General features: G+C 33.5%; 1 protein-coding gene across 7 annotated transcripts in view; it reads right to left on the reverse strand.

The window, feature by feature from the left end:
* The window catches only part of LOC124533325 (RNA-binding protein Musashi homolog Rbp6), a 468593-nt gene that overhangs the window by 214635 nt on the left and 226063 nt on the right, over positions 1-27895 (reverse strand). For all 7 annotated transcript variants that reach the window (XM_047108530.1, XM_047108528.1, XM_047108527.1 and 4 more), the window contains exons 4-5: positions 27810-27894; positions 7576-7617 (exon numbers count right to left, since the gene is read on the reverse strand). In XM_047108530.1, the coding sequence (XP_046964486.1) occupies positions 7576-7617; positions 27810-27894 (127 nt within the window). The remainder of the gene's footprint in view (positions 1-7575; positions 7618-27809; position 27895) is intronic.

Raw genomic sequence — 27895 nt, forward strand, 5'->3', positions numbered from 1 at the left:
ACTTTTTTAATAGATTGAATCCTGAGGATTAATCACCGTTCTTGCCCTTGTCCCATTTATTTTGGGTCAGTGCAGTATTTTTATCTCTCTCATTTATTTCTCTCTCATCTCATCCTCAATAACTACTTAATTATTGAACTTGTCATTTCTCACATTGTCTATCTATCTTTTTTCTCCTCTATTTAATTCCATATTCATATTAAATACTCTTTTAATAATACGATAGTCATCCCTCACTACTGTATGTGCCATTATAACTGATTTTCCTTCAGTATTTCTAATATGTGAGTTATTATAAAACCAACTTTGTGGTAGGGCTTTGTGCAAGCCCGTCTGTGTAGGTACCACCCACTCCTCAGTTATTCTACCGCCAAATAACAGTACTCAGTATTGTTGTGTTTCGGTTTGAAGGGTGAGTGAGCCAGTGTAACTATAGGCACAAGGGATATAACATCTTAGTTCCCAAGGTTGGTGGCACATTGACGATGTAAGATATAGTTAATATTTCTTACAGCGTCATTGTCTATGGGTGATGGTGACCACTTACCATCAGGTGGCCCATGTGCTCGTCCACCAACCTATACGATAAAAAAAACTCAACATTCTAACCTGAGCTAATTTGCAAAAGCAATCCTTTTATCCAAACAGGTCAGATGACAATTTTATCAATTTTTGGACCTAATTTAAGTAGAACTCAGTAGGTACTTATAATCCTTGAATTGTGACTTGCCACTGCTTTATTCATCCTAAACGCATCCTATAATCGGTACAAAATACTGAGAAGTATCTCAGTATATTCATTATTGTTAAGTAAGTCCAATTGTATTGGTAAAGTTCCATAATATAGTATTATCGGAGATAACCTAAAATACTACTGAAATCGTATAATCTTTGTGTAGATCTATACCAACTGATTGTCAAGCCAATATTTCCAGTTACTTTCATAAACCGGTTTCGGACCATATACATCTACGAGAACTTTGTCATAGGCATATCTTCGTTTTTATTCTCAAGCAATATCATAAGCATTCAAGCATGTATATTGATATTTTGATTGCTAAAATTATACAGCTTACTCTTTTCCCAATTGTCTCAGATTAAGTTTCAACACAATCCGAACAATGTCGCATTCACCATCAAGCCTCCAATAATACAACATGTATCATTATATCTATCCCTAGCCTTAGAACTCAATTTGTTTTTACAAGCGCATTTATTCATCATTTTGCCATATCGACAAAATATTTTCCTCGCTCAGTCACTGTTCTTATTTTAAATATTACAAACCTCTATTTAGCTTCTTACACTTCTTGAGTTTGTCTATCATCATCATCTCCAGAAATAGGACATTCAGCTGATACCGGGTACTTATGTTGCGCTTCTTTTGGGTACCTTTAAATGTTTCTTTATTGTTCATTGTGTCCAATAAAAGGATTAGACCTTCTATTATGACCGACTGTTTGCCTGATGACAAACTATACATTAATATACTTTTACTAGTAGACTGCTTTCCTATAGAGGTAGCTGAGGTGATTCTATACTTCGTTAATGAATTTTGATACGCTACCAAAAACTCCCAGTATTAGATCAGATTATGTAAGCCTGTGAGGTTTGATATATGGTAATTCTATTTTTCAAATGTCAAAAATACTAAACTCACATCATCACAAAATTTATGATATATATATTTGTTTTTCAACCGTAATAGTTTGATAGCTTTTAAAGTTGTTACACGCTTTTTATAACTATGAAATATCATTTAGACTATTATTGAATTACGAACAAAACACAGTAAATGCTACGAACGAACGAGTAATGGTATACTATTACTGATGACTAATAATTTTTTATCGATAAAAATGAACATGATAATTAAAGGCTAACGTAACTACCTGACAATGCTAAAAGTTTTCAATAATTCATACTCTCTATGTCCAATAAAAGTAAATTACAAAGTAAGCGTTTTATTTTTTCCGCAATATTCGATATAAAATCAAAGTTTTGCATGTATTGGACACAGCTGCGAGCGTCGTGCACATTTTTCTCGACCCGACTACTCAACTAGTGCACTACCGGAGTGGGAAATCATCTAAAATGCTGCTTTATAATCAAGGTAACTTCGGAGAATGATGAAACAGATGTAGCGAGTGACTTATGGGCGGGACGAAGCTCATAACTAGCGTCCAGCGGCGCATAAGTCCCGCGACCGCAGAGTGAAGCTGCAGCCGCCGCTCGCATTATTCACGGCTATGTTATATGTCGTATTTTACCTTTAATTAACGACGTTCCATCGGACTTAGATGAAGCGCCATTTTAGCGCTCTATAAGTTTTAATAGATTTTTGTTGGACAGCTCACTACAGTCGCACCTGTTTCTAGCATATTTTTGTTAATGAAATAATTTGTTGAATAAGAGTCATATGAGGTTAAATTATAGAATTGTGTTGAGTTGTGACCTTTGATAAAAATTGCTAAAGTTATCCAATGATATTTTATTTTTGAACGGATGAAATAATAACAACAGGCGTGGTGGAAGTTATAAAAACTACAATAAAAACGCTACGAGTGCGATTCCGTGTAACCAGACATCCAAATCACCTATTCCGCGAGGCGCTACCCTATAAAAAGCCTACAATTTCATTAAATCCACCCTAAATAGTTACAAAGAACTTTGTTATTTGGCTGTCAGTCAGCCTTTAAAACCCGACAACAAAGTTAAAACGAAGTAATTAAAAAAGAAAACACAAAATACTTACAAAGTCGGAAGCCGGGCTCTCTTCACTTAAATTACTTGCGATTACACCGACAAAACGTTTAATGAAACACGTTAAATCGCGCCAAGTGGGCCCGCCGCGGCCCGCCACGCCACACTACCCGCTCGGCGCCTTACTTCGCAATCTACGATTTCTGCGGTAGTTGCTAGTTTTTACTCAAATATCTTACCCGTAAGGAGAGTTGGAACTACTTCAGCAAAGTCCATTAAGGAATATAAACTCACGCTATGGTGATTACAAATGCTACCAATTTTCGGGGACCGTTTCGGGGTCGATTAGAGCTTTTTAATTGAAACCTCCTCGGATAAACTTTGAACGGACATCATTTTTAAATTAAGGCTCCCTTCGACTACTTTACGCCTCTATTCATTTGTGTGGGAATATTCAATTATCCGTTTTATATATCCTTACAAGATGATAATATAATTACATCGATATAAATACATTTTTACCACAAGTCTAAAAACTTACGTAAAGACTAAAAATGTCAATAATATATGTCGTTTCATCGTGTTTAAGTAAAGGTTGAATTATAAAGTGACTTTGATTTATTTTATTTATAGTACGAACGTTAGGTCTTCTGTGGACAGATCGATCAAGAAGGCCAGGCACTAACAAACTATAATATTACCAGGTCGAGACTGCAAAGGGTATAGATTGGACACGCGATAAGAAATAAGTATATCTTACTACGAAATGAGTCATAAGTGTTCATAATGTTTTAATGTTACCTACTCTATATATCGAGGATTGTTCGAAATGTTTTAATAGCAATAAAAGTAAAAATATGTATATTTTTTTTCATATACGTATATTTATAGAATTTCTTCCGAAGCATCATTATTCATATATGTCAAGTGAAACTAAATGGTTTTATTCGATTTAACGATGTAAAAATCATTTTAATAGGAACGATGATAATTAATTTTAATTATATGAAATTGAAAATGAAAACGTCGAGCGTACGAGTCAGCAATTGTTTCAAATAAATATGTAAGCGAAGGAAACGCTGACGTCTGCGTTCCGCCGCGTCGGTGCGGAAACCGCGTCAATTAACTTGGCCGAGATGACATATTAGTCTTTGTTCCCTGCTCGCTCCGCCCTCTATCTACAAATACCTACTAAATTTACAAGGAACTGTATTTTTAAGAATAAATCCTTACAAAACGTAAACGATATTTCAAACGAATCAAAGCGAATGCAACGCCAAAACTATTCGATATTTATGTTGCGTAGCAGCACAAAGTAATTGATAAGAATATATTTCGTCACAGCGAAACAGAATTTTCTATTAAAAAAATTCAATATCACGTAGCGTTTTCCGCCAGATGTCGAACAATTAAATTCCCTGAATCGATCCCAAATTAAATAGATCCACTACGAAAATAAAAAGTTTAGTGACTGTCAATGTCAAACAAAGAAGATGAAAAAAGTTTTTTCTCTCAATTCCATTTTCTTTCACGATTCCTCTTTCACAGTCTCTAAAAGTTTTCAAAATAAGAGGTTTTCGCGAGGAGTCTCAATTATCGATAAAGACGATATTAAAAATTCGTTTGTTTTGTTCTTAGCTTGCGCCTGGAGAGCGGTGTCCCCTTTTTTCTATTGTTTGCGTAAGAAGGGAACCAGAAGCGGGCAAACGATAATCAGAAATTTGAATTTCGGCCCACAAGTACTGACTGAATCATCCGATTTTGCGCATCGTTTATCATAGCGTATAATTAGGCAAAGAAAAAGTTATCTTTTCCATCCTTCAGAATACTGTTTACTTCATTCAACTGTCCGTGCAACTTCGAACAAACTTTGCATTTATTTCTCTATCGTAATTTAACTTCTGTAAAAGGTGTCTTGTCCGAGTGTCTTCAGACAGCAGACGGTGTCTGTATCGCATTTTACAATCGATAGCCACTTCGTTATCATCGGATAATCTATAGAACGTCTGAATTTACATAGATAGTTGCCGTTTGGTAATACTATGATAAAGGAACATGCTCTAAATTTATTCGTAAGCATTATAGTGTACCTAACATGTATGAGGCAGTGCTCCCTTAATGTATTCATGTAATTCGCATAGCCGGCATCCCCTTTGACCGGCCACGCAACACCGCATGGCTTGCTCGGATAGAGTAATATAACGTCATGTTTTAAAACCATCCATCACGTTTAATGTCCATATAAAAGAAGTTACTGGCGTGCCGTCTCTTTCCACCGTTTTATAGATTTATAACATTTCGGTAGTATTAATTAAGCAATTAAAATTTATAATACCTCTTTAATATTATTGCGTCAATATTAAATGCTCGTGAATAAACTGTATGTAGTTACATACATAAATGTTATGTTTCGTTTCCTTTTAAACAACATTTGAATTGCAAACATTGCCCGTAATGTACTCAAATTTGTTATCAATTGGCTGCACTCAATGCCAAAAATACAAAAGAGAAATATTCTAACCATACCAGTTCAAGTAAAAGCCCAAGTGCCGCTACTTGAATGTAAAAAACTAGCCGTGCTAGCGAGGCGCGTCTGAAAGCGATTTACATTAAATGCGGTTGGCTCTTCTAGTGATACCTCACATTTACTTAAATCTACAAAGCCGGATTATACTTTCTTAAAACTAACCGAGTTTTCACATAGCATAATAAAATTGAATTTTTAATTTTTATTAAGGATTTTCCAAAAACAATAAAACTCTATAAGGCTTTTTTGTATTGAATTGTTATGAATTGAACGACAAAAAAAAAAACAAAAGACTTCTACCCACGTTGGTCTTTCACTTACGTAGGTTGTATTAGTTTATTTTTGACGTCAGCTTAGTCGTCTTGACATTTATTTTTACATTGCATTCATACAAACAATTCAATATACAAATCTTCCCTCGAAGCGCGAAACCTAATATTGATTATTATGACGTAGGAAATTCGTCAAAACTTGATTGTCTGCAGCGGAAATTGTGCACTCCGTCGAGGAAACGCACGAATTTCGCTTTTAATATGTTTGCAGTGTGCAAGAATAAAATGTCTATTTTAAAATCTATACTCGAGAATTATATACATAATCAAACTCTTACGAAGGCATTGAAGAATTACGAGCCGAGATGGCCCAGTGGGTAGAATCTTAACCGATGATTGCGGGTTCAAACCCAGGCAATTACCTCTGAATATTTATGTGCTTGATTTGTGTTTATAATTCATATCGTGATCGGCGCTGGAGGAAAAAGTCGTAAGGTCTAACACACATATGTCTAATTTCATAAAAATTCACATGCCACATGTGTATTCTACCAACCCGCATTGGAACAGCGTGGTGGAATATATTCCATACCTTCTCCTCAAAAGGTGAGGAGGCTTTAGCCCAGCAGTGGCAAATTTACAGGTATAATTGTTGTTGTTTGAACAATTTAGGAAAGTTTCGTACATTAGTATCACATTGATATTTATCCAAGATTATTATATCCAGTAAGTCAGGTAAGAACTGAGCATTTTAATAGAATATCTGATGTACATGCAAAAACCGGAGTTCAACCTGAAAAAAAAACTACTCTCCAACTTCACATTAGACGCTCGTGTTGTTGAGAAACCGAAGGATCCTTTTGAAATTGTAGTTTGCGCGATGGACTATCCACGAAAGATGGATGACTTTGCTATTGTCCTTTGTGTCATGCTTTCCTTTTATTTTTACCGAGGAGTTTTAATCCTTGTACGTCAAGATTTTGAAATTTCGATTTGTACACATATTATGCCAATTGTTGCGTATAACTTCTTAATTTTAGATTAATCAGAAATTTTTATGGTTTTAATGAGGTTTAACTCTCTTAATACAGCATTGAGAACTGGCCATTTATATTCACAGTAGTATTATGCAATTTATAAAATATAAGATTTGAATTTTATTAAATAAATAGAAATTTTGAAGCTTTAATCCCGTAGTCGAGAAGCCGTGCGTTTATATCAAACTTTGTCTCCATTTCTACTTTCATACATTTATTTTATTCGTTCAAGAACTGTCCGGCTTTCTATAAACTTTAAAATACTACTTCCTTGGAAAAAGAGTCTTGGAATCCGTTTCTAAACTTGTTATACTTTTAAGTTTTTTTTTCTAATTACGATCGAAAGTTCGTTTTATAAAACATAAATTTAAATACAAGACAAGATTTCAAATTAACGTTATTATTTTTATTATTACAGTTATTTAATACGGGAATATCTCGTGAACAAGACATTCGTAGATAATGTCGGTATATCGAGCTCCACCAAATAAAAAATAAAAGTAAATATCCCGTATTAATTGGATTATCAAGTAAAAATTTGTAATTCGAATTCTAGAACTCATAAGTGAGTCTACAACATGTTTTTAAATACACATTGAAAATTATATCGCTAGGTAGTATTCAATATTCGAATAAAATACGCCGACATTACTATTTGAGATTTAATATAAAGAGATGGAAACGCAAATGGACTGAATATGTAGTAACGCGATTCAATCAGAGCTCTATAGAGTACGGACGGTCTCAAGATCACAGCCTGCATACTAAATTATTAGCCCTTAGTTATTTATGCATCATGAGCCAACATCTTAATAGCGAGTGAGAGTTATGTCCAGCCTAAAATAATATTTTGTGTAAATGTTTGAAAATAAACAAACGGCGTCCGAGCACGATGTTTTACAATCACAATATGTAGTAAGTTCGTCGAGTAGGGCGCCCTTGCGGCGATTTTATGTTTGAATGGACTCAATAAAGCAAGGTTTAATTTTCAATTTATGTTTGGCCGCAATCTGACGGATTGTTATCAAAGGCTTACCTTTGGATGTGCTCTTCTGGGAAAGGCCACTTTGGGGTCAATCTGGAAACAAAACGTATAGTTAGAAAATGTTATATCGACAACGTATTAAATTATGCATCAAGTTCATCATTACTTATATGGTTTTATGAAAATATTGTTTAAACTTTAGGAGTAGCATTTTAAGTTTTAAGAAAGATATTACAACATCGCAAAAAATATTCAATAAATCAAATTACTATAAAAAATATGTCCTTCAATTAAATAATATTTTGATGAAAATAAAAAAAAATTAACATTTTTACAGCATTCTCCACACCGCCACAGAACTGTCTTTATAGACAATATTTGATTACATGACTATAATTTATTACCTATATCTCAAGAATATCATAAAGCATTTTACTTCGTGATAGGGCTATGTGCAAGCCGCCTAGTTAGGTAGGCGGCTTCCATTTATCATAATACACTTTACCAGCTAACAGCAATACTTAATATTGTTGTATTCCGGTTTGAAGGGTCAGTGAGCCAGAGCTACAAGTGACACAACATCTTAGTCCCCAAGGTTGTATGCGCATTGACGCATATAAGGGGCTAATATTTATTATAGTGTCTAAAGCCGAGTAGTAGATTTGCCAGTCCGCCTCCATACTGTAAAAAATGTTAATATGATAGCTTTACATTTAAAGATAAATAATAATATATAATACGTCAAATTGATATCTTTAATTATTGTTTTATACATTAATTCCAATATTTTATTAATAGAAGTTAAAAACATATCAACGATTATGTAGACTTTATTTTTTTGTTTTCGAATTCGAAATCTTTTGCATGCTACATAAATGGTATACATTTAGGACCCAAAATATAAAGTGTTAATTAAAAACGTTAATTTATAAAATATTATTGAAGTAAAATTTATCTGAAATATGATAGAGTATGATATATATATATTATTATCTCCATAAAATAACAACTTCGTTATATTTCAAGGCGTTTCAAATAAGAAATAAGCAATGAAAATAAACCAACCACGTCAACAGCACTAAGGAGCCGGCTAGTTAATTTTAACTTAATGACTCGAGCACGAAAAAAATCACTCAGGCGTTTCCGCCCCCAACTAATCATGGCCGCACGTCCGGGCGGGAAGAGCGCGCGATAAATTCGCATCGCCTGTGCGGCTGCACTGTCCATTCCTAAAATCCCGCCAGCAAAAAAGCATCGGACTGAAAATCCTCCACCGTGGTCCTGTCACTCGATTTCTCCTCTCGTCTTTTTCATGTAACCGAGCGCCACTATTTCATACGTGGCACTGTTTAAGCCCTCAGATTTTCTCCGGCAACGAGCGGTCGCTTTGGTCTTTTTTCTCGTATCTCGACGCGCCGCTGACCGTTATAAACGCAAAATATAAACCCAAAGAAGCTACCTTTGACATTTTTAGAGGTAAAACGTTTCATTTCCACTCGTACTAGCCGTTTTGTCGACCGGTTTCTAAGCTTTGTTGTTTTTTTGGCAGCTTTAATATGCGGTTGTAATGTATTGTTTTTCATTGAGTAAGCAGTTCCTTTAGTTTTCAAACGATCGTATAAATTAATGGCATATTTGTTATTTATCCTGACTTTTTATATTTTTTAACAATTGCGTTTAAAACATAACCCAAAAAAATCGAACCTTATTTCAAGATAAAATATTATCAAATTGTAAAAAAAGTAATGGAAAAATCTAAAATACGAAAACAGTAAATAGGGTAAAGTATTCTAGATAGAAAGGAGATTCTGATAATACCGCTTCCAAATGAGTATAAGCCTTTGCCCAGCGCAGTAGAAAGACGTATGCTTAATGATCAATACGTTCAGATCCAACAGAGACCGTAGAAAGAATAGTTGTAACAAGTAGTTGCTCCGAGATTTTAAGTCTACGTACATCCGTCATGCATAGTTTTGGTCTACGACAAACGAGTGGTAACGAGATTGTTGTCTAACAAGTTTTCCAAAACATTTAATCGTATTCGCAATGGATGCACGAGCCGTAGGCATCCACGTCTGCGTAATTACGATCCAAGCGTGAGAGAATAATTTAAAAGATTTTGCCCAAGAGGATTGCATTATTACAATATCAGAGAAACGGCTTTACAGCGTCATTCATACATTCTTAATTATTTAATTATCTTTTGAGTGCGCTACGGAATAACGCAGCTGCAGAAAATCCGGTATAATTTGATTAAATTGGATTTTCACCCAGGAGAATATTCATTTTTATAACGATATTGTAATTAGGCATGAAGGAAGATAACGAACGCTTCTGTACTCGGGTCCGGCGAAATAATTCTTTTATGCTCCTTTACATCGAAGTAAAACGTTGGTAACCTTTAAAGCGTCTCACGCAAGCAATTTTGTTAACGTTATAAAATGACCACGAAAGTATACAGAGCAAGCAGAAAAATCATAAAACCCCAGATGGTGGCGCTAAAGCGATTAAGCGGGTCGATGATAAATTTTAACGAGTTATTTTAATGGAAGCGATCGCAGTCAGTGGCTAGCCGGCAGCCTGTGTCGATAGAAAAATAAAACGAACCACCAAAAGACTGCTCCGTTCGTGATTTCAAGCATTTTTATTTTAAGATACTTTGAGAAGTTGATGATAACGACTTTTATATTAAACAGCTTAAATTGTTTGATGGAAAAAAGCGGTCTAATTTCCCTTCCAACAAAAATGTTTAAGTACTTAAAATTATAAAACATTAAATTAATTAATTCCACTGAACTATGCTCGGTCAAAATAATTTAACAAAATCATTTCATTCGATGGCTGCAACTTGTAAAAGAGTATGAAGGCGGATAGCGAAAAGCGACAAGCAGTTCATTGACATTTAGTTTGTCGTAAAATGTATCATATTTTCATTCATTGTAACATAAAAACCTGGTCAAAAACCACAGCCACGCGAAATTGACAGCGAAACATCGATATCATACGAATGTGACATTTTGATATGGGACCATTTGCGTGATTACAATCGACGCAGTGGCGCACCCTCCTTAGTCGACCTCCCCCTTCCTACAACTTCCCTTGCGATAAAGATTGACATCGTCGCTTTTAAGTTTCAAATTATCCTAAGTCGAATTTTGGACAGTAATGTAAAACGTACCTTAATTTCTACGCATTATAAACTAAATTCCCGAAAGAGGCCATAAATTTTAGCGTGTCATCGCAAGAAAAGATTGCAGGAGAAAGCACATTAGTGGGATATCACTGCTGGTTGAAAAAGAGCATGTCGGTTTATGTACTCGTGCGATGGCTCCGACGTAAAGTCGATTACGTTAACTTTATATTGAGTAAACAGTCTAATACCATGTCTTCTATAGTTTCATGCATCGTTCAAGGTATTGTTAGGATAATGATGTTTGTTCCTTGAAGCGATGAAAGGATTTATGCAGGAAACGCGAACCATTTTTACAAATCTGATGGATGAAAATATATGTACGACTGTACGTATATGTGATGTAAAATCTTTGTCGACCATCCCATGATATATTGACATTTGATATACAATAATTTAAATACCGCAACTGAAAGCCCAATGTATTTTTTTGGGATTTATATTTTTATATTTCAGACATACTGTATCGACAATATATCACATATACGTATATACGTACAACGTCAATGTGATTTATTCGATAGCACAATATATCATTATTATCATATTAATTTTGATCAGGCTTAAATATTTTACAAAAAATACAACTGTAAGAATACCTAATGCGTCTATAGTACACAACAATTTCGTCCTGAGTAGGGGGAACGTAAGTTTGCATCGGTACAAAGTAGTTAGTATATCTTGATGTTAAATAAGCTATCTTATTTCACATCAAGATTTGGTATCAAATTTTAATTGGTATCCCACTGTGGTTTAGAAATAAATCTAAAAAATGTACATAAAAAATAGACATATTCGATGTCAACAAAAATCAGAATTATTTTAAGCGAAATCACTTAAAGTCTATAAGTATGCGTGGACTCATATTTTTTTCACACAATATAATGAAAAAAAAAATGACTTTGTCGACTTACGTTTTATTAATATAAAATCAACATCGGCATCAAATAATAATATAAAAAGCATTGCTTGAACACGTCATTAAACTACCAATGGAAAAGAAACGAAGTAAGAGACGCAGAACGCAAATATTATTCACGTCACTAATTGTTTTTACAGTTATTTTGGAACTATTTTATCATATTAAAATATTTTCCAAAGCCATATTCATAGTAATAATTGGACGGAATACTGGTGCACAACGAGCGGGATAGAAATTATATATGAAAAGCTGAGAAACGCGAGCCCAATACGCTTTTTATGCTACAATGGTCATATATACTCTGAAACCTTCAAATTTTGATTTTAAGTTGATTCTTCAAATATCAAAAAATACTCTCACAATATATTTGAATACTGTTTTAATACTGGCATTTCGCTTAAAGAAAGATAGAGAAAATACTCATAGTTAGAAAAAACGGGATAAAAGGGCGAAGTCTAAATTAATAAAGAGATAGAATTATTAATTTATTCTCTTAATATGGGAAGACAGTAGCGGTCACTAGTTCGAGATATGTGCGATAATGCCCATTGTAACAGTGAGTAGGATTACTATCTGAGCCCCGGTGTCGATTCAGTTGCACCTAAGCATTTGAACACGGCACAAATGGATTCAATGATCTTGTAGATACCGTGTATGGACGCCACTTGATCCCAGTATGCTCTATATAGCTTGGATTCTCAATGGAGTAACCGATAACAGCGTCTAAGTGTCCGATTGAATAAATTCTTATTTCAAATATACAATATCGTAACGATATTGCAAATGATTATCGGACAATACATGAACTCCTATATAATTGGAATAATAATTTGAAATAGAATATACTGTATATAACATAAAAAAAAAATAAGAATCACGTGGCTGGTAAATTGTTAAAATATTTTAAATGGTTGTCTTTGCGTTCATGCCAGTTCAATTAGAAAACGTATTATTGAAATCCCGATAATTAACAAACGCTAGTGCGCAGCGCTCAGACAACGACAAGAAAGTTTAATGACATGCACTTACTACTGTAACTGAATTTATTTACGTGCAGACGACACCTAAGTGTCGGGCCGCGTTAAGTGGGTACCGCATCATTTGCTGTTCAGTCAGCGACGCGGTCTCTAACTCTCCTAATTGGAACGAATTTGGCTGCAGGTGCACGGTGCAATACTTGAGTTGGCTCAAGATTAGGGGCGAGCTATTGCGAGTATATTTGGGCCGTTACGTCTGAAATATTTGATGTGCAACGTGCGACTTGCGGCTCCGCTCCGCTCGGCTCCGCTCCCGCCATCACCCACGTGTGCGCTCACACTAACTAGAATTAAATTAAGAACAATATTTACCCTCCGCGGCTGAGATATATGATATTGCACAGTTAAGCCAGAGTTAATGTTTAGTGACGACTTATGTATCCACATTCTTAGAATAAGCTGGTATATTCTTAACGTTAGAAACAACGGAACCTTAATTTAAACGCTCCTTAAAAAGCAATTATACTTTAAGTGTCGTGCTCGAGAGATAACTGTCAAACGGAGACAAAAAAATAATAATGTACGAGAGAATACTCTTATTTTAATTGCTACAGCTTTTTGACATTCAATAAAGAAATATGCAAACAAACTGCGACACGATCGGAAAACACTTGACATAGATTGTTTATAAAGTAGGGTTTGCTTTTACGCCCGCGGAGACATGCCATAATGAAACCTCGCTAGGGAGGCTCGACAAACGTCATTACTGGGGCACGCATAAATATGCAAGGCAGGTAACGCACATTTTCATGCGACGTCGCAAGAATTTTATCGTTCGTTTAATTCTGTGTGAAAAAATGAGATTCTTGTCGGTGTAATGCGGAACAAACGACCGCGTGGGAACCGACATACTGCCCCTGCCCAGGCCTACTGCTCTCCGCTAAGTGCAGCCGAAAGATGTTTCCTTCACTTTGTAAGGTATTACTTTCTCCTTAATTGTATTGCCGAAATTCCGTTAAGATAGTGGATTGAGAAAATCACCCTAACCCATACTATAATTACAACCTATACTTTTTTAAATATATAGATACACAAACGGGCTAATGGATATCCTGATGTTAAATGGTTGCCACCACCTATAAATATTGGCGCTATAGGAAATATTGACCATTTTTTTCAACGCCAGTGCGCCAACCTTGAGAACTGAGTTTTATTAATCCCTTGTGCCTTTACTGGGTCACTCACCCTTCAAACCGGAATATAATACAATATCTACTGAGTAATTCTGTTTAGTAGTAGAATGTCTGATGTTTTGGGTAGGAACTTAACCTACCCAAATGTTCTTGCAAATAATACAAGTACAAATAATCCTTAAACATCTTACTGTTGGAGAAACGTTTCTTTTTCTTCTTAAGCATGAAGATTATTCTACCACACTACATCAAGGATGTTTGATAGAATCACATGAGGCATAATATCATTCGCCACGTGCAGTTTATATTACAATATTTGCCACTGAGTGCTAGATGAATTATAAACACATATTACACGAAAAATGGAACCCACTACTTTTAAAAAAGATAGACATCTTTAACAAGAATATTTTTTTATTAACATGAATTTCATTTAAAATATATTTCGTGTTAGAATATTCATAAAAATATTAATATTCAAATGTAATGGAAAATTTAGAGCTTAATATCGTTCAGAAAAGCAGTACACTCAATTTGTGGATAAATCAAGTTTCAAAGTTAACTATAGTGATTCTGATTGCACAAACGCTGTTGGTACATTGTGGTTAGGAGAGTCTCATGAGGCAATGGTTACGTACTATTTGTTTCCTATCGCCCGAGTATTAAAGTTTAACTATTATTGTAGAAAAAATATATCAACTAAGACTATTTTACCAAATATCTATAATGTAACCTTATAAGCACATGTGACTTTATTAATTATATAACACGTGATATTTCGCCATGAAATTACTGAGATGCGTTGTCAAATACGCCAAGATGTAATTTAAATTAGCAGCATTATAATCAAGAATAAAAATTAGACTTCAAATTTTTTAAAAATTGATTAAATTTTCATATGTACCGATTGTGTGAAAAAAACTATAGTTAGGATAAATCTCGTTGCAGAGTTGAGGCTTATCTGATAATAGTGACAGCGCAAAATCTGAAAGCGGGAGAGGCACGTTATGGCCAGCGGTCTCATGAGACGAAGATTATGCACTGTTAGCCCTCCGTCGTCCGAGCGTTTGGCTAAAACATTCGTAATACGAAATCACTTAAATTCTAGATGAGACTTTTCTGTTATGATATCAGTTAAAATAAACGATCATCACCTAACATTTCTATAATCTTTTTAGCGTAACTTAAAATATACTAATTCTATATCCTGCAAAGAATAAAAGGATTTCATATTCAATCAATACTAATCTAACTTCATCATTGAAATAAAATATCTAGATTCTCGAAGTGGCTTAAACTGAATCAAATTTCTGCGAAAACTTTTTAATGTGACATTTTAAATTTCTGATAGATTACCTATACGAGAGCCGAGATGGCCCGGTGGTTAGAACGCATGCATCTTAATCGATGATTTCGGGTTCAAACCCAGGCAAGCACCACTATACATATGTGCTTAATTTGTGTTTATAATTCATCTCGTGCTCGACGGTGAAGGAAAACATCGTGAGGAAACCTGCATGTGTCTAATTTCATCGAAATTCTGCCACATGTGCGTTCCACCAACCCGCATTGGAACAGCGTGGTGGAATATGTTCCAAACTCCTCTTCTTAATGGGAGAGGGGCCCTTAGTCCAGCAGTGGGTAATTTACAGGCTGTTACTTTTTACTTACTTTACCTATACCATATTTTACATGACATGATACATTTTTTAAAATACTGATGATAGGATTGTTTTGTTACCATCAGCATCATTCACTGCAGGTTACAGATAACCTGCAGTGAATGCAATGTACTTGGCTGGTGGGTGCCATAGGTTTTACCTTGTCTGTGCTAGTCTGCAAGGTTCTATGGCAGGTTATATCTCAACAGATAAATTTGAACAATTGCAAATCGACCCTCTGGTAGTTTTGAAAACACGGTGACAAATCAATTGTTTGTAAGAGATTTACCTATGTCCAAGTAAGTGCGCAGAACCGTATATTTATTACATCCAATAGCCTCATAGAATATCCTAACAAGACTGGAAATAGACCAGAACAAAACAAATAAATTGACCGATTAGACAGTTGGTAATCCCTCAAAAACGATTAAAATAATGTATGAATTTATGACACATAAAAAAAACGTTGTCATTGTAGTTTTAATAAACATAATGCTAAAAATATCCCAATGTTTAAAAGGCCTAAAAAATTTAGAGATACAAGTACTAATAATGTAGTATAATGTAATGAAGCAATATATAAACGTAATGTAAAGTTAAAATTTTTAACTTTATGTATTGCACCTAGGAAATAATATCTAAATTTAGATCAACTTCATACATTAATTCATACATTTAAAATGTTGTGTATACCATAATTTGAACAGCGGTATGTCATGCAAACTTCCGTCATTTGTTCTTTAAACGAAATATTTAGTACAGCAACATTTGCATAAACAGCAAATCGATGTATTCTATCCACGCATCGCTGTGGATTTAGTGTTTTACTTTTCGGTATTTAAAGGACCAAACAATTATACTTAAACATCACAACATACACTGTTCCTATAAAAATTTAAAAATAAGCTTTAGTATGCAAAAAGGTTTTGGTATGCTTTGGGACTGAGACCGTATACCGTGACGGCAAGCGGCAATATTTATTTTGCTTATTATAATATTTTTATTATTATAATTTGAAAAATAAAAATTTTTTTGCTAATAAAATATTTTTTATTTATTATAAATTTCAATGACCACCAATTATGATCATATGTGCAGTCCACATTTATTGTTATAAAAATCATAATACAAAATACTTTTAAAAGTAAGTCAGTGACAGTTTGAAAAAGAACTATACGCGTATCCCATCCAGCAAATATTCGTGATCTATGCCTAGGAGTACGGTCAGACATCCGGCGCAGATATTTGCAGTCAAAACAGACTTAGGGCGCTTCGTGCACTCTGCGCATGTCACTCCGTTTCTGTATTATTTATTAACTCCAACGAGCTTCCGATGCTACTTTATTCCATTGTGCAACTGTATCCACGCCGGTTTCTGATGTCCGAGCTCGGGAACTTCGCTCCGAACTGACACGACTGCGGGAAACTTTTCGTGCATAGAATGAATACGCCTGTCAACCAAATGCAAACATTGAAGGAAAATACTTGACACTTTGAAAGTAAAAAACGCAATACGATACGTTATAAGATGAACCATTCATCGAAATGAATTCTTTATACCGTCAGATTTAAAAATTTCTCGTGAATTTTTAGGACGATATTTTTAAATAAATGCACTTCATATTAGATGTAAAAGCAGCCACAAACGAAATTTGTCTACGTTTGCGAACTCGGCGATGTTATTGGGAGACTCCTTGGTAGTAAAGGACTCTATATTAAGCATTCCTGTCCCCAATCTCTTCAGGTGGGCGCGGGACATACGCTCAACTTCAACTTATTATTTTGGGGCCGTATGCAAAGCGTTTGTTTTTCTTCTACGCCTTCTAATATACATATATTTCATTCTTTTATTAAATTTCTTACAAGCTTCTGCTACTTTTATTCGTTAAACATTTCTGTTTCCTTTTTTTTTTAAATATATTACATTTCAAATTTTGAAGCGTTCTTCAGATTTATACTTATATAACTTAAACATAAAGTTATCTTAGTACTCTGAAAAAGCTCATTTTAAGCTCCGCTTTGAATCGTCCATCATTAATGAACTCGTTATAACGTTAATTGTTGCCACAATCGGCCGAGGCGTGGCATTAAAACGACATTAAAAATGTATGTATACCATTTAAAGATTCCCATTTCGCGGTAGTCGCGTGCGGCCGATTTACGAAAGCTACTGGCCCCGTGCCCGTTAAAGCAGATTACGCCCGAAAAAAAAAATCAACAGCTCTTGGCGTTATGAGTTAATTTTGGAAGAATAACGCGGGCGTCGGTTAGTGTTTCCCTTTATTTGGTGTTTCGGCCGCTCGGTTTGTTTAAACGGGTAATCCAGTGCAAAAACACGTCGAGTCTACATTATGTAGTGGTACCACAAATGTGTGTTGTTTGCTATGTTACCGGGACGTAATTGTCGGACGATAAAAATCACTTAGTATTTTCATAATAACCTCTAGAATGTAACTTACTAAGCATCTGATTAAATTTGAGCCACTGATGGTTCACGTAATACGAGTCGCGGCATACATGCAAATAATGTTTATTTGCCAACTTAAGCCCCAACTGGAGATAATTTTCTTTTCATGCGCCCTCTTGAAAATTTGTTTCGAGTATAACTCTTATTCTTTATGCGTTTTGTACTAAAAATAAAATAAAATTGAAATGTTAAGGGAGGCAAAGGGCTAGCATGCTTGAATATGTAGCTGGAAATTTATAGTTATATCAAGACAAGGGTCTTAAGGTTTTTAAATGCTAAGCTTATGTTTGCAATTCATATAATATTCTGCTTTGAAAAAAAAAACAGTGAATAATCTTTTATAAGAACAAATAAAATATCATATTCAATATCAATTACACAAATTTCAAACGATCGTATCTTAGGGTTCAAAGATTTACCAATCACTAAAACCGTAATAAAACTGGATGTGCATTGATTTCAGTAGCGTTTATTAACATTAACAGTCTGCTTAGTGAAATGTTATAAATATTTAATAATTTATAAGTATCGACAAGCGAAAAAAATTAAGGCATCTGCGTAGCAAGCTCGCCTGGTCTCAGACGTGTTTACAAGTTATGCAATAATTCAAATAGCGTACTACAGCAAATTTATGCAGCACGGTAACATACTTCAATGGCTGCATTGAAAAGCATTTTATTTTCATGGACGGCGGCGACTACCTACCTAGCTCATATTTTCGAATTCAGTCAGAGAACGCGAAACGTGTTAGGTGGCAATATGAATTTATGATCATGGCAAATTAAATGCGTTAAAGTCGAACGTGATTCGGCGAAATACGCATCGGAATTTAATTAAGCGCTTTTTACACTTGACTGCCCAATGCGGGTTTCGCCGCGTGGCTGAGTACTTACGATGTACAGTCGCTGTCGCTTTTTTTTTAATCACACGCGAACGTGTAAATATTTAATTTTCATAAGCATTGGTCTGTCGCCATTTTTATATATTTTCAAGGCGAGTAATTTGTTCTTCCTGCTTATATGTATGCCACAAATTAAAAATGTCGTTATTGTATCACCAATAATAAGCCTTTTATGCAAAAATAACGACTTATAATAATATGGTAGTTTATTGATTTAAAAAACTATAAAGTTTCATTTAAATATAAAGTACAGAAAATTTCAATAACTATTTTATTAACGTAATAACGTTATGAGTGACTCTTAAATCCTATTAAAATTATATTAACCTGTAGTTAAGGGCGGTAATTCTTGTTACCATACGTAAAACCTAATAACAAATCTAAATCTCTGATTTACGAAAAAAAAAAAACATTTTAATTAAAAAATTAAATCTTGTTTTTATAAAAGAATACGATTCATTTCAGTTACTTTTATGTTGTCTCGTTAGGTCTTACCAGATGAAATTTAAGAGTCATCTCGGAGTGGCTTCTTTACAAAAGAGAGCCACGAAGACCTATGAAGAGCGGGCCAAAGGGATTTTTAATTGGCCTCGAAATAATAGTCCATACAACTAACGAATGGTAATCTTTTTTCACGACGCTGTTTGTTGCTGACTTATTAAATCTTGAGTTTTCTTTTCTAAAGTAAAACGGTATTCATAATTAGCTTTTGCAAATATAACTTTTACCGCACAAATAACAGTCGAGTTGCAATGCGCAATATATTTTGACATGTCGACATACGTAATTAATTTATTCAATAGATTTTAATTGTTAGTTGTTATCAAAATTATTTCTACAACTTCATTAGTTTTCGACCTCCACTGCATGTGAATGAATAGATTTATGAGTATGGCTCTCATTAGTGAGAAACAAATACGTTAGATTTGTATAATAAATTTCAGTTATTAGTAATATAACATATTATTATTTTTTCTTTTTTTATATCTTAAATAAATTTTATTTACTAGTTGTAGCTTGTGGCTTTGCTCGCGTTTTAGGGGGTTGGTTGATATGTGTTAGGTAAAAAGTAGCCTGTTTGCTTCCTTGGACTTTCTTCCTTGAACCAAATTTCATCAAATGCGGTTCAGTGGTTTGGTCGTGAAAGAGCGACACACAGACAGTCAGAACTACTTTCACATTTATTACTATTAGTATAGATGAATGTATCTCCCTTTCAATTTATTTTGTAATGATATAAATTATAATTTAAAGACATGTTTACATAATATTATATAAAAAGATGTATTATTATGTATGTACATTTTTTTGTCGATGTTGTACCGTCAGAAATAAAATGAAACCTACATATAGCTTACGTAAAGTATGTTGATTGGTTATCAAAATATTATCAGTGGGTGACAGCAACATATGTATGTATGAAATGGTACGGCACGTTATTATCGTAGACATCTACGGTATACCGTGCTGAGGAATTATTTTATAATTTATAAAGCGTAGACATTTTAACGTCATTTATTGGCCGTGTCGCATTAATCGGACTGGAATATGGTCTTGTATTAACTTAAATATATTTATAGTATCAAATGAGAAATTCTATTTTCTCAAATATCGTTTAAATCAAGTTCAGTGGAATAAGTACAATCTAAATTACATTACATACTAAAATTATTTTCGAAACACTCTGAATCTTCTTATCTAAGTTTTAAGTATATTATCGTCGTATTCAGTAAATAAGTTCAAAAAGTCTTCGAATTTATTAATATAGATTATAAAAGAATATAATTTTTGAACATCATCAAATACAGTAATCTGATCCCAATGTAAGTAGCTAAAGCACTTGTTTTATCGAAGATCAGAAGTAACGGCGGTAACATAGAAAAACTATCTATCTATATATAAATCGAACCTGGGATCTCGAAGTGGCGTATCCATGAAAACTGGTGTACACACTACTCGATCACGGAGTTAGTATTATTATGAAATTATTTAAGTACAGACAGACAGGTCGGTTTATTGTTTTGTATAATGTAGTGCAATTGGTTTTATCGTTAGCTTATAACGTTTTTATAACGTAAATTGAATGCACCCTTTTGTCCGAAATTGGGTATCAAGTACAAAATTCCGTCGAGATGCATATGTAAAAACAGTAAGCAATATCGTTCAGAATCAATTAAGCATCAGTAGTGTAAAATTTTTTAAAAACTTTACGCAAGTAATTTACTATTTATGATCAACGAAATTTTAAATTAATTACGTGTTCATTATTTATATCGCATACATCTGAATCTCGCAACAGCCGGACCGTAAAGTATAAAGTACATCACATTTTTAAACAGTGCCAATATGAAACCACGTAAAATATCGAAAGTTTTCAGCGTAAAGGAAAATTTTAATTTTTCGCAAAATTCCGTCGCTACATATTTTAAAAGTCGACATGATTTATTAATGTTGGATCGTAAATGCCATTTAACCGAGATGGGAGGTATTTGTGTCACATTCAGGATACGTCAATGCCCTTTTATCATCCTATCTAATATCTATTACGTCATTTCTCTAGGATAAAAAGGATACGCCGGCAATTTTGACTGAAATCATTTTATCCGATATATCAAAATAATGTGAGGAAATTAATCAAGATACAATAAATATACATTCTAAATTAAATCTATTCATAATAACTATAACTATAACTAAATATCTTTTCTCGAAATTTTCAAGAAATGATATTCACCAGTCTAAATAAATAAAATCTAATGTAAAGGAAGCTTCATTTAGATGTTTGGTTTTTTTCGTAATAGAATACTAATCTAGACGTTTTCTTATTTTAAATTTTTGGGCAGTCTTGCAAATGTGTTTACCAACTTTGGGAACTAATATGTTTGTGTCTTGTGCGTGTGGTAGCACTGGCTTGCTAAATATTGCTGTTTAGTGGTAAAAAATACCGGGTATAAAAAATACTGGGTACCTATCCCAGACGCTCATGCACAAACCTTTCAATAATACAAAAGTTCGTGTTTGAAATTAATTATTTATTTTTACTTTTTTACAAAATTCAATTACATGTATAAGTTTGATTACGAGTCCCGTAATGACTTCCGAAGCGATGGAGTGGGCACCGCTGGATTTTTAGTGGGTATTCTGGCGCACTCAGTGCCCGTGAATCTAACATATCCCACTTAATCTGGGAAAAACACGTAAATGCGTGTTTCCAGCGATATATAAAAGGGTAGGGCAGATGTAGTTTATAGAAAATAATTTAAACATAATCTGGTAGTAAAAAAGACAGCTAGATATGATTTTTTTTTAAATTTCGAATAATTAAAAAGTTAACTGATATTATTTAGTATTATCTACTTATTATAAGTATACCAATATGTGTGTAAAATTAAAATATTTAATTTTGTAAATTACAAATATAACAAAATCAAATCAAATTGAGGAAATTTCAAACGTAAACTGACATACGCAAGCATTCATTCGTTAATTTGGGTAAATAAAAGTTTCTTATACGATAACTTAGATGTATTCGCTTGAAGCGATTTCTATTCGATGTGTGCTGAACAAAGTTAATAGAAGAACCGAACTTTGAGAATTTCCTAATAAAATATAGAAGAGTTTACTCATATTTAAAGATTAAATTGAAAGATGAATTATCCCGAGAGATATGTGAAAATATATTTGATGTGTCTGATTACAAATTTATTTTCATCGACCTTATATTTTTGGAATTATATTTCTCTCAAATTCGTTCTTTTGTTTTTATTAACAGAGTAATATTTTACAACATTTTTTATTTAATACAATAATATGATATTCACGCTTACCACGTCAATGGTTCAAATAGAAATCGGATAACTGGCCTGCAATTTAAGCAGTAAATTAATGGACTACACAATTTTTGATTGATTAATTGCTAAGCAATCGAAGTTAAGTCTATAAATTAAAAAAAAAATCATCAAATGAATTTAATAAGACTCATGAACAAATGTCTGAAAGAACATGTCCCGCATAACGAATGCTTTGGATATCTGTCTCATAGATTTTCTTCTTATTACCAATTTTATCTTTATCACCCAGAGAGATAACGTGTGAAAATATCCCTTAGTATTTTTTGCAAATTAAACGAATCTTTATGCTATTTTCAAAAATTTTGCATCTACACATACCTTTATTTTTTATGGGATAGGTTGGCGGACGAGCATATGGGCCACCTGATGGTAAGTGGTCACCATCACTCATAGACAATGACGTTATAAGAAATATTAATTATTCTTTACCTCGTCAATGTGCCACCAATCTTCGCAACTAAGATGCTATGTCCCTTGTGCCTGTAGTTACACTGGCTCACTCACCCTTCAAACGCGAACTTAACAAGACTGAGTACTGTTATTTGGCGGAAGAATAACTAATGAGTGGGTGTTACCTACAAAGCGCAAAGCCTACCACCAAGATACTCTTCGATTTTCTTCGTATTACCAATTATCTTTATCACCCAGAGAGATAACGTGAGAAAATAACCCTTAGTATATTTTTGCAAATTAAGTATCCCTTATTATTAATTTGCATCTAAACACACCTTATATAGTTTAAGAGTAAGAGAAACTCAAGACTTGATATTTAGAATGTTCGAAATATAAAAATATTGGGTCAACATCTTCAAAAACAGCTGAGTGAAATTCAATAGTTTGTAATAAACTGTGTACTGTGATACAGTTCTATCTACAACATTTGAACTAAAATAAAAAAAATAATAATTATTATAATAAAAGAAATAGAGTTTTATCCGTTGTTAGCGATTGTTTCAAGAACGTTTTTAAAAACAGATATTTTATTAAGTTGTGTCAGTTTCTATAGATTTCTCTGGAGTCAAATCAAGGGCACAATCAACGGATTTATGGGCTTATTCAGGCAAAGAATTGTAATGTAACATATACTCTGTTTTAAATTAGGAGATTTTTTATTACATTTTATTCAGTGATATCCCTACGATAGATGTCGTCAATTGCATGAAGACACTGGAAGCAATTCATATCATATAACATTAAATATTATTGCCCATAGTAATCCTTCTACTAACAGTTTTTTTTTTAATTATTTAAACCACAATTAATATAAGCACTGTCGCTATTACCCGCGTTCGTTTTATGTAAATTGAGAAAATGCTCTTCTCGCTCGATTTGCGAGGCTTCAGCTAATCTTCCACCAGTCGACTACAATTTAATCAAAGTAAACAACGACAGCGCTGTAATTTGTCTAGATTATTTCGTGGCGAGCTATAGAAATCGACTTTTTTCTCCATCTATAAAAGGAATACGACGAGAGCTCGTAATGTGTCTCGAATACCGAGATAAAGATGATTATTATCTACATAAATGACTAGACATTGGATAAATAACAGTCTGCCTTGTATTTTCGCTGCAGAATTGGACGAAGTATTCGGCTTATCGAAATAATAGTTTCACTCGATAGTAAAACATCCGCAACAGTTGACCTATTCGTCGGTTAACGTAGTACATTTGAAACTATGATTAATGTACAAACGATTAAATAATAATCATTTTTTGGTTGTTTTATTTCATGTGGTTGTTTATAGTTATAATAATTGAACAATTAATTAAGACCCAACATTTATAGACTGACATTGGTGGGATAAGAAATAATAATCATTTTATAAATATTATATCCAATGCCACGAGGTGTCCTAAGTAAAGAGTCCGAAGTGGCATATTCGTATTTTTACTACTTTTATTGCAGAGGCTTACTTAAGTTTTATTATATATATATGAGTACAATCAAATATTAATTCTGATTTTTTTTCAAATTTTAAAAACCGTCTATCACTATCACTTGCTAGGGCACGTTATGATGAATCACAAGCGCATGTGCCCAAACATATTAGGTTGGGGAAAAAGTCTTTTCGCATTAAGTATGTATGAACTTGTAATAAAATCTCTTTGGCTAGACCATTTGTATCTGGCTGGTTTTGGTATCATTAAAAAGTTTTAATTTTAAAGAAGGCACTTCCAACTTCAAATTAGGAATTTGTGTGATTTTCATTTGTTTTTGTTGTTGTTAAAATGAATGAATCTAAAGAAGAAATTCGATACATTTTAAAATTTTACTATAAAAAAGGTAAAAACTCAAGCCGCGAAAAAATTTGTGATGTTTATGGACCTAATGCAGTATCTGTGAGAGTAGCGCAAGTTTGGTTTAAGCGTTTTTAAGCCGGAAATTTTGATATCAAAGATGCATCTCGCTCTGGTCGCCCTGTTACAGACAAAATTGATGCCATTTTTGAAAAAGTGGAGCAAGATCGGCATATTAGTAGTTACGATGTAGCTGAAGAACTGGCAATTGACCACAAAACGGTTTTGACTCATTTGAATAAAGCTGGGTACACAAAAAAGCTCGATATATGGGTGCCTCATGAACTCACTGAAAGAAACCTAATGAACCGTGTACTCATTTGTGATTCTTTATTACGACGTAATGAAACCGAACCATTTTTGAAGAAGCTGATAACTGGTGATGAAAAGTGGATCACATACGACAAAAACGTGCGAAAAAGATCGTGGTCAAAGGCCGGTCAAGCTTCACAGACTGTGGCAAAACCCGGATTAACTCGCAACAAGGTAATGCTGTGTGTATGGTGGGATTGGAAGGGCATCATTCATTATGAGCTGTTACCGCCCGGCAGGACCATCCATTCAGAACTGTATTGCGAACAATTGATGAGATTGAAGCAAGAAATTGAGAGAAAGCGGCCAGAATTGATCAACAGAAGGGGTGTGGTTTTTCACCATGACAACGCTAGACCTCACACATCTTTAGCCACTCAACAAAAATTACGAGAGTTTGGCTGGGAGGTATTAATGCATCCGCCGTATAGTCCTGACCTTGCACCTTCAGATTTTCATCTGTTTCGGTCTCTGCAGAATTCCTTAGGCAGTGTCAAGTTAACATCACGAGAGGACTGCCAAAACCACTTGTCGCAGTTTTTCGAATCAGAAGCCCCAAAATTTTTACAGCAATGGGATCATGTCACTAACAACAAGATGGCAAAAAGTTATGGAACAAAATGGCACCTACATACTTTAGTCAAATGTAAATAAACTATAAAAAAAACTTTGAATTCTCATATAAAATACGAAGAAACTTTTTCCCCAACCTATTATGTACTGATAATCTGTCAAATTATAGCGCTTTAATTACTAAAGAAAAGGTCAGTATAATTTGTAATCTTTTTCATTTAAGCGATTTTAGCTTAATTTCATGAATGTAAAAATAATACTCGAATCGCGCAATATTACTTTAAATTTGTGTGTGTGGACTTATTTACAGTCTAGATGAATAACCCTTAAATGACATCGCAGGATATTTTTACACCCCTATGACATTTTCTTTATCCACGGTAGATAGCAGCTTCTTCTGTTAAATATTCTCAGTGCAGAGTACACGATTAATCTTCACGGCCGCGTGGCGCTTGAAAATCATTAGTTGAATCTGTACTTTTACAAGAGTTAAGTTTACATCCCAGGAGGTTAGTAATATATGAATTTTTTTTTTAATCCACACGTTCGTATTAATTTTTCATCTGTGGAGCAAATTGGAACAGATTGTTTTGGATGGTCAGCTTACTAACTTTTTTTGTAATATATTTTTTCTAATGTAATGCATGATGTCCAATTCACCTAGGATTGAAAAAAAAAACTTTCGTATCTTTGCGTAGGATTAATTGATTTACAAGTCATTACTTTGGCGGTAAAAAAAATATTGCAGGAGATATCTACCTACCTAACTAGATCTTCTGGAAATGAATAGATCTTTAACGACCAATTATAATTATTTATCTAATTATAGTAGTATAATTTAATTACTTCTTACAAAGCAATTTTCAATTCATTATATTGTAAATATAAAGTAGAAAATAATAGCATGTAAAAAAAAACTGAAATAAATTTCACATTTCGAAAAACGTAAGGCAATCGTGATTTAACGGTTTATGATGGCTGCAGAGGCCATTTGCCCGAGGACATAGAATTTATGTCACTCTGAATGTGACAATAAACTCTCAAGAAATCAGAACTTATTCTCTGCAGTAATAACGCTTAGAAAATCACGTCATGCTTTTGATATGTTTAATTATTATGATACCTTATTTTTTATATATTTTTAATTTCTATTTATCACTTAGATGTAACTTAAATGAACTCTGAAATTTATTCACCAAACATTTAGAAGTATATACAGAGTATTTGCTGTTAATCTTACTGTATACATTTTAAGGAATGCAAATGGGACTTCTTATTCCGAAATTTCGCCTTCACCTACTAAAACTGTAAGAAATATAGTTCACTTCTTATACAACCCATGGTTTAAAATGTTGTCGTATGTAACATTGGCTCACTCACTATAAATACCGGCAAATTCAACACTAAATAGGAATACAAAAGTATTACTGTTTAGCGGTATGTTCTGTACATAGAATAATAATTCAGTGTTTGTATTCATTAAATAAATAACGTTAAATATTTTAATGACAATTAATTACTCGAACTAATTCACTAAGATAATGTAATGGACTCTTGAGTTTAAATTTTATATTTCTATTTGTCAATATAACGCTAATTTTTAAGTGCACGTTTGTAAAGAAACATCTCCGTTTTAAATTGACAAATCTTATGAACTAAGTTCGTTTATCAAACTTTATATGCAACATCCTAAAAAATTTACTAATATTTAAAAATAGAAAAAAAAATGAATTAAAAATTTATAACACAATTTTAAAAACTAGAATATTTTAGTGACCAGCTATATTTCTTATATTATATATTATGCGTTTGAACAATGTAACAAGATTTCCACTTAAAATTTTGCCTCTCAAATATATCTATGTAATATTATCTTAAAACTTATTTTAAGTTAGCAAAAGATTTTGTGTTAAGCGAAACAAGATATGAAAAGTTCTTACCTTTTTACCATCTAATTCGTGTGTTGCTTGCGCTAAAACTTTGTCTACGCTAGCGGGGTCGCCGAATGTGATAAAACCAAAGCCCC

This window comes from Vanessa cardui, chromosome 11 (assembly GCF_905220365.1).
Source record: "Vanessa cardui chromosome 11, ilVanCard2.1, whole genome shotgun sequence".
In the NCBI taxonomy this organism is placed as follows: domain Eukaryota; kingdom Metazoa; phylum Arthropoda; class Insecta; order Lepidoptera; family Nymphalidae; genus Vanessa; species Vanessa cardui.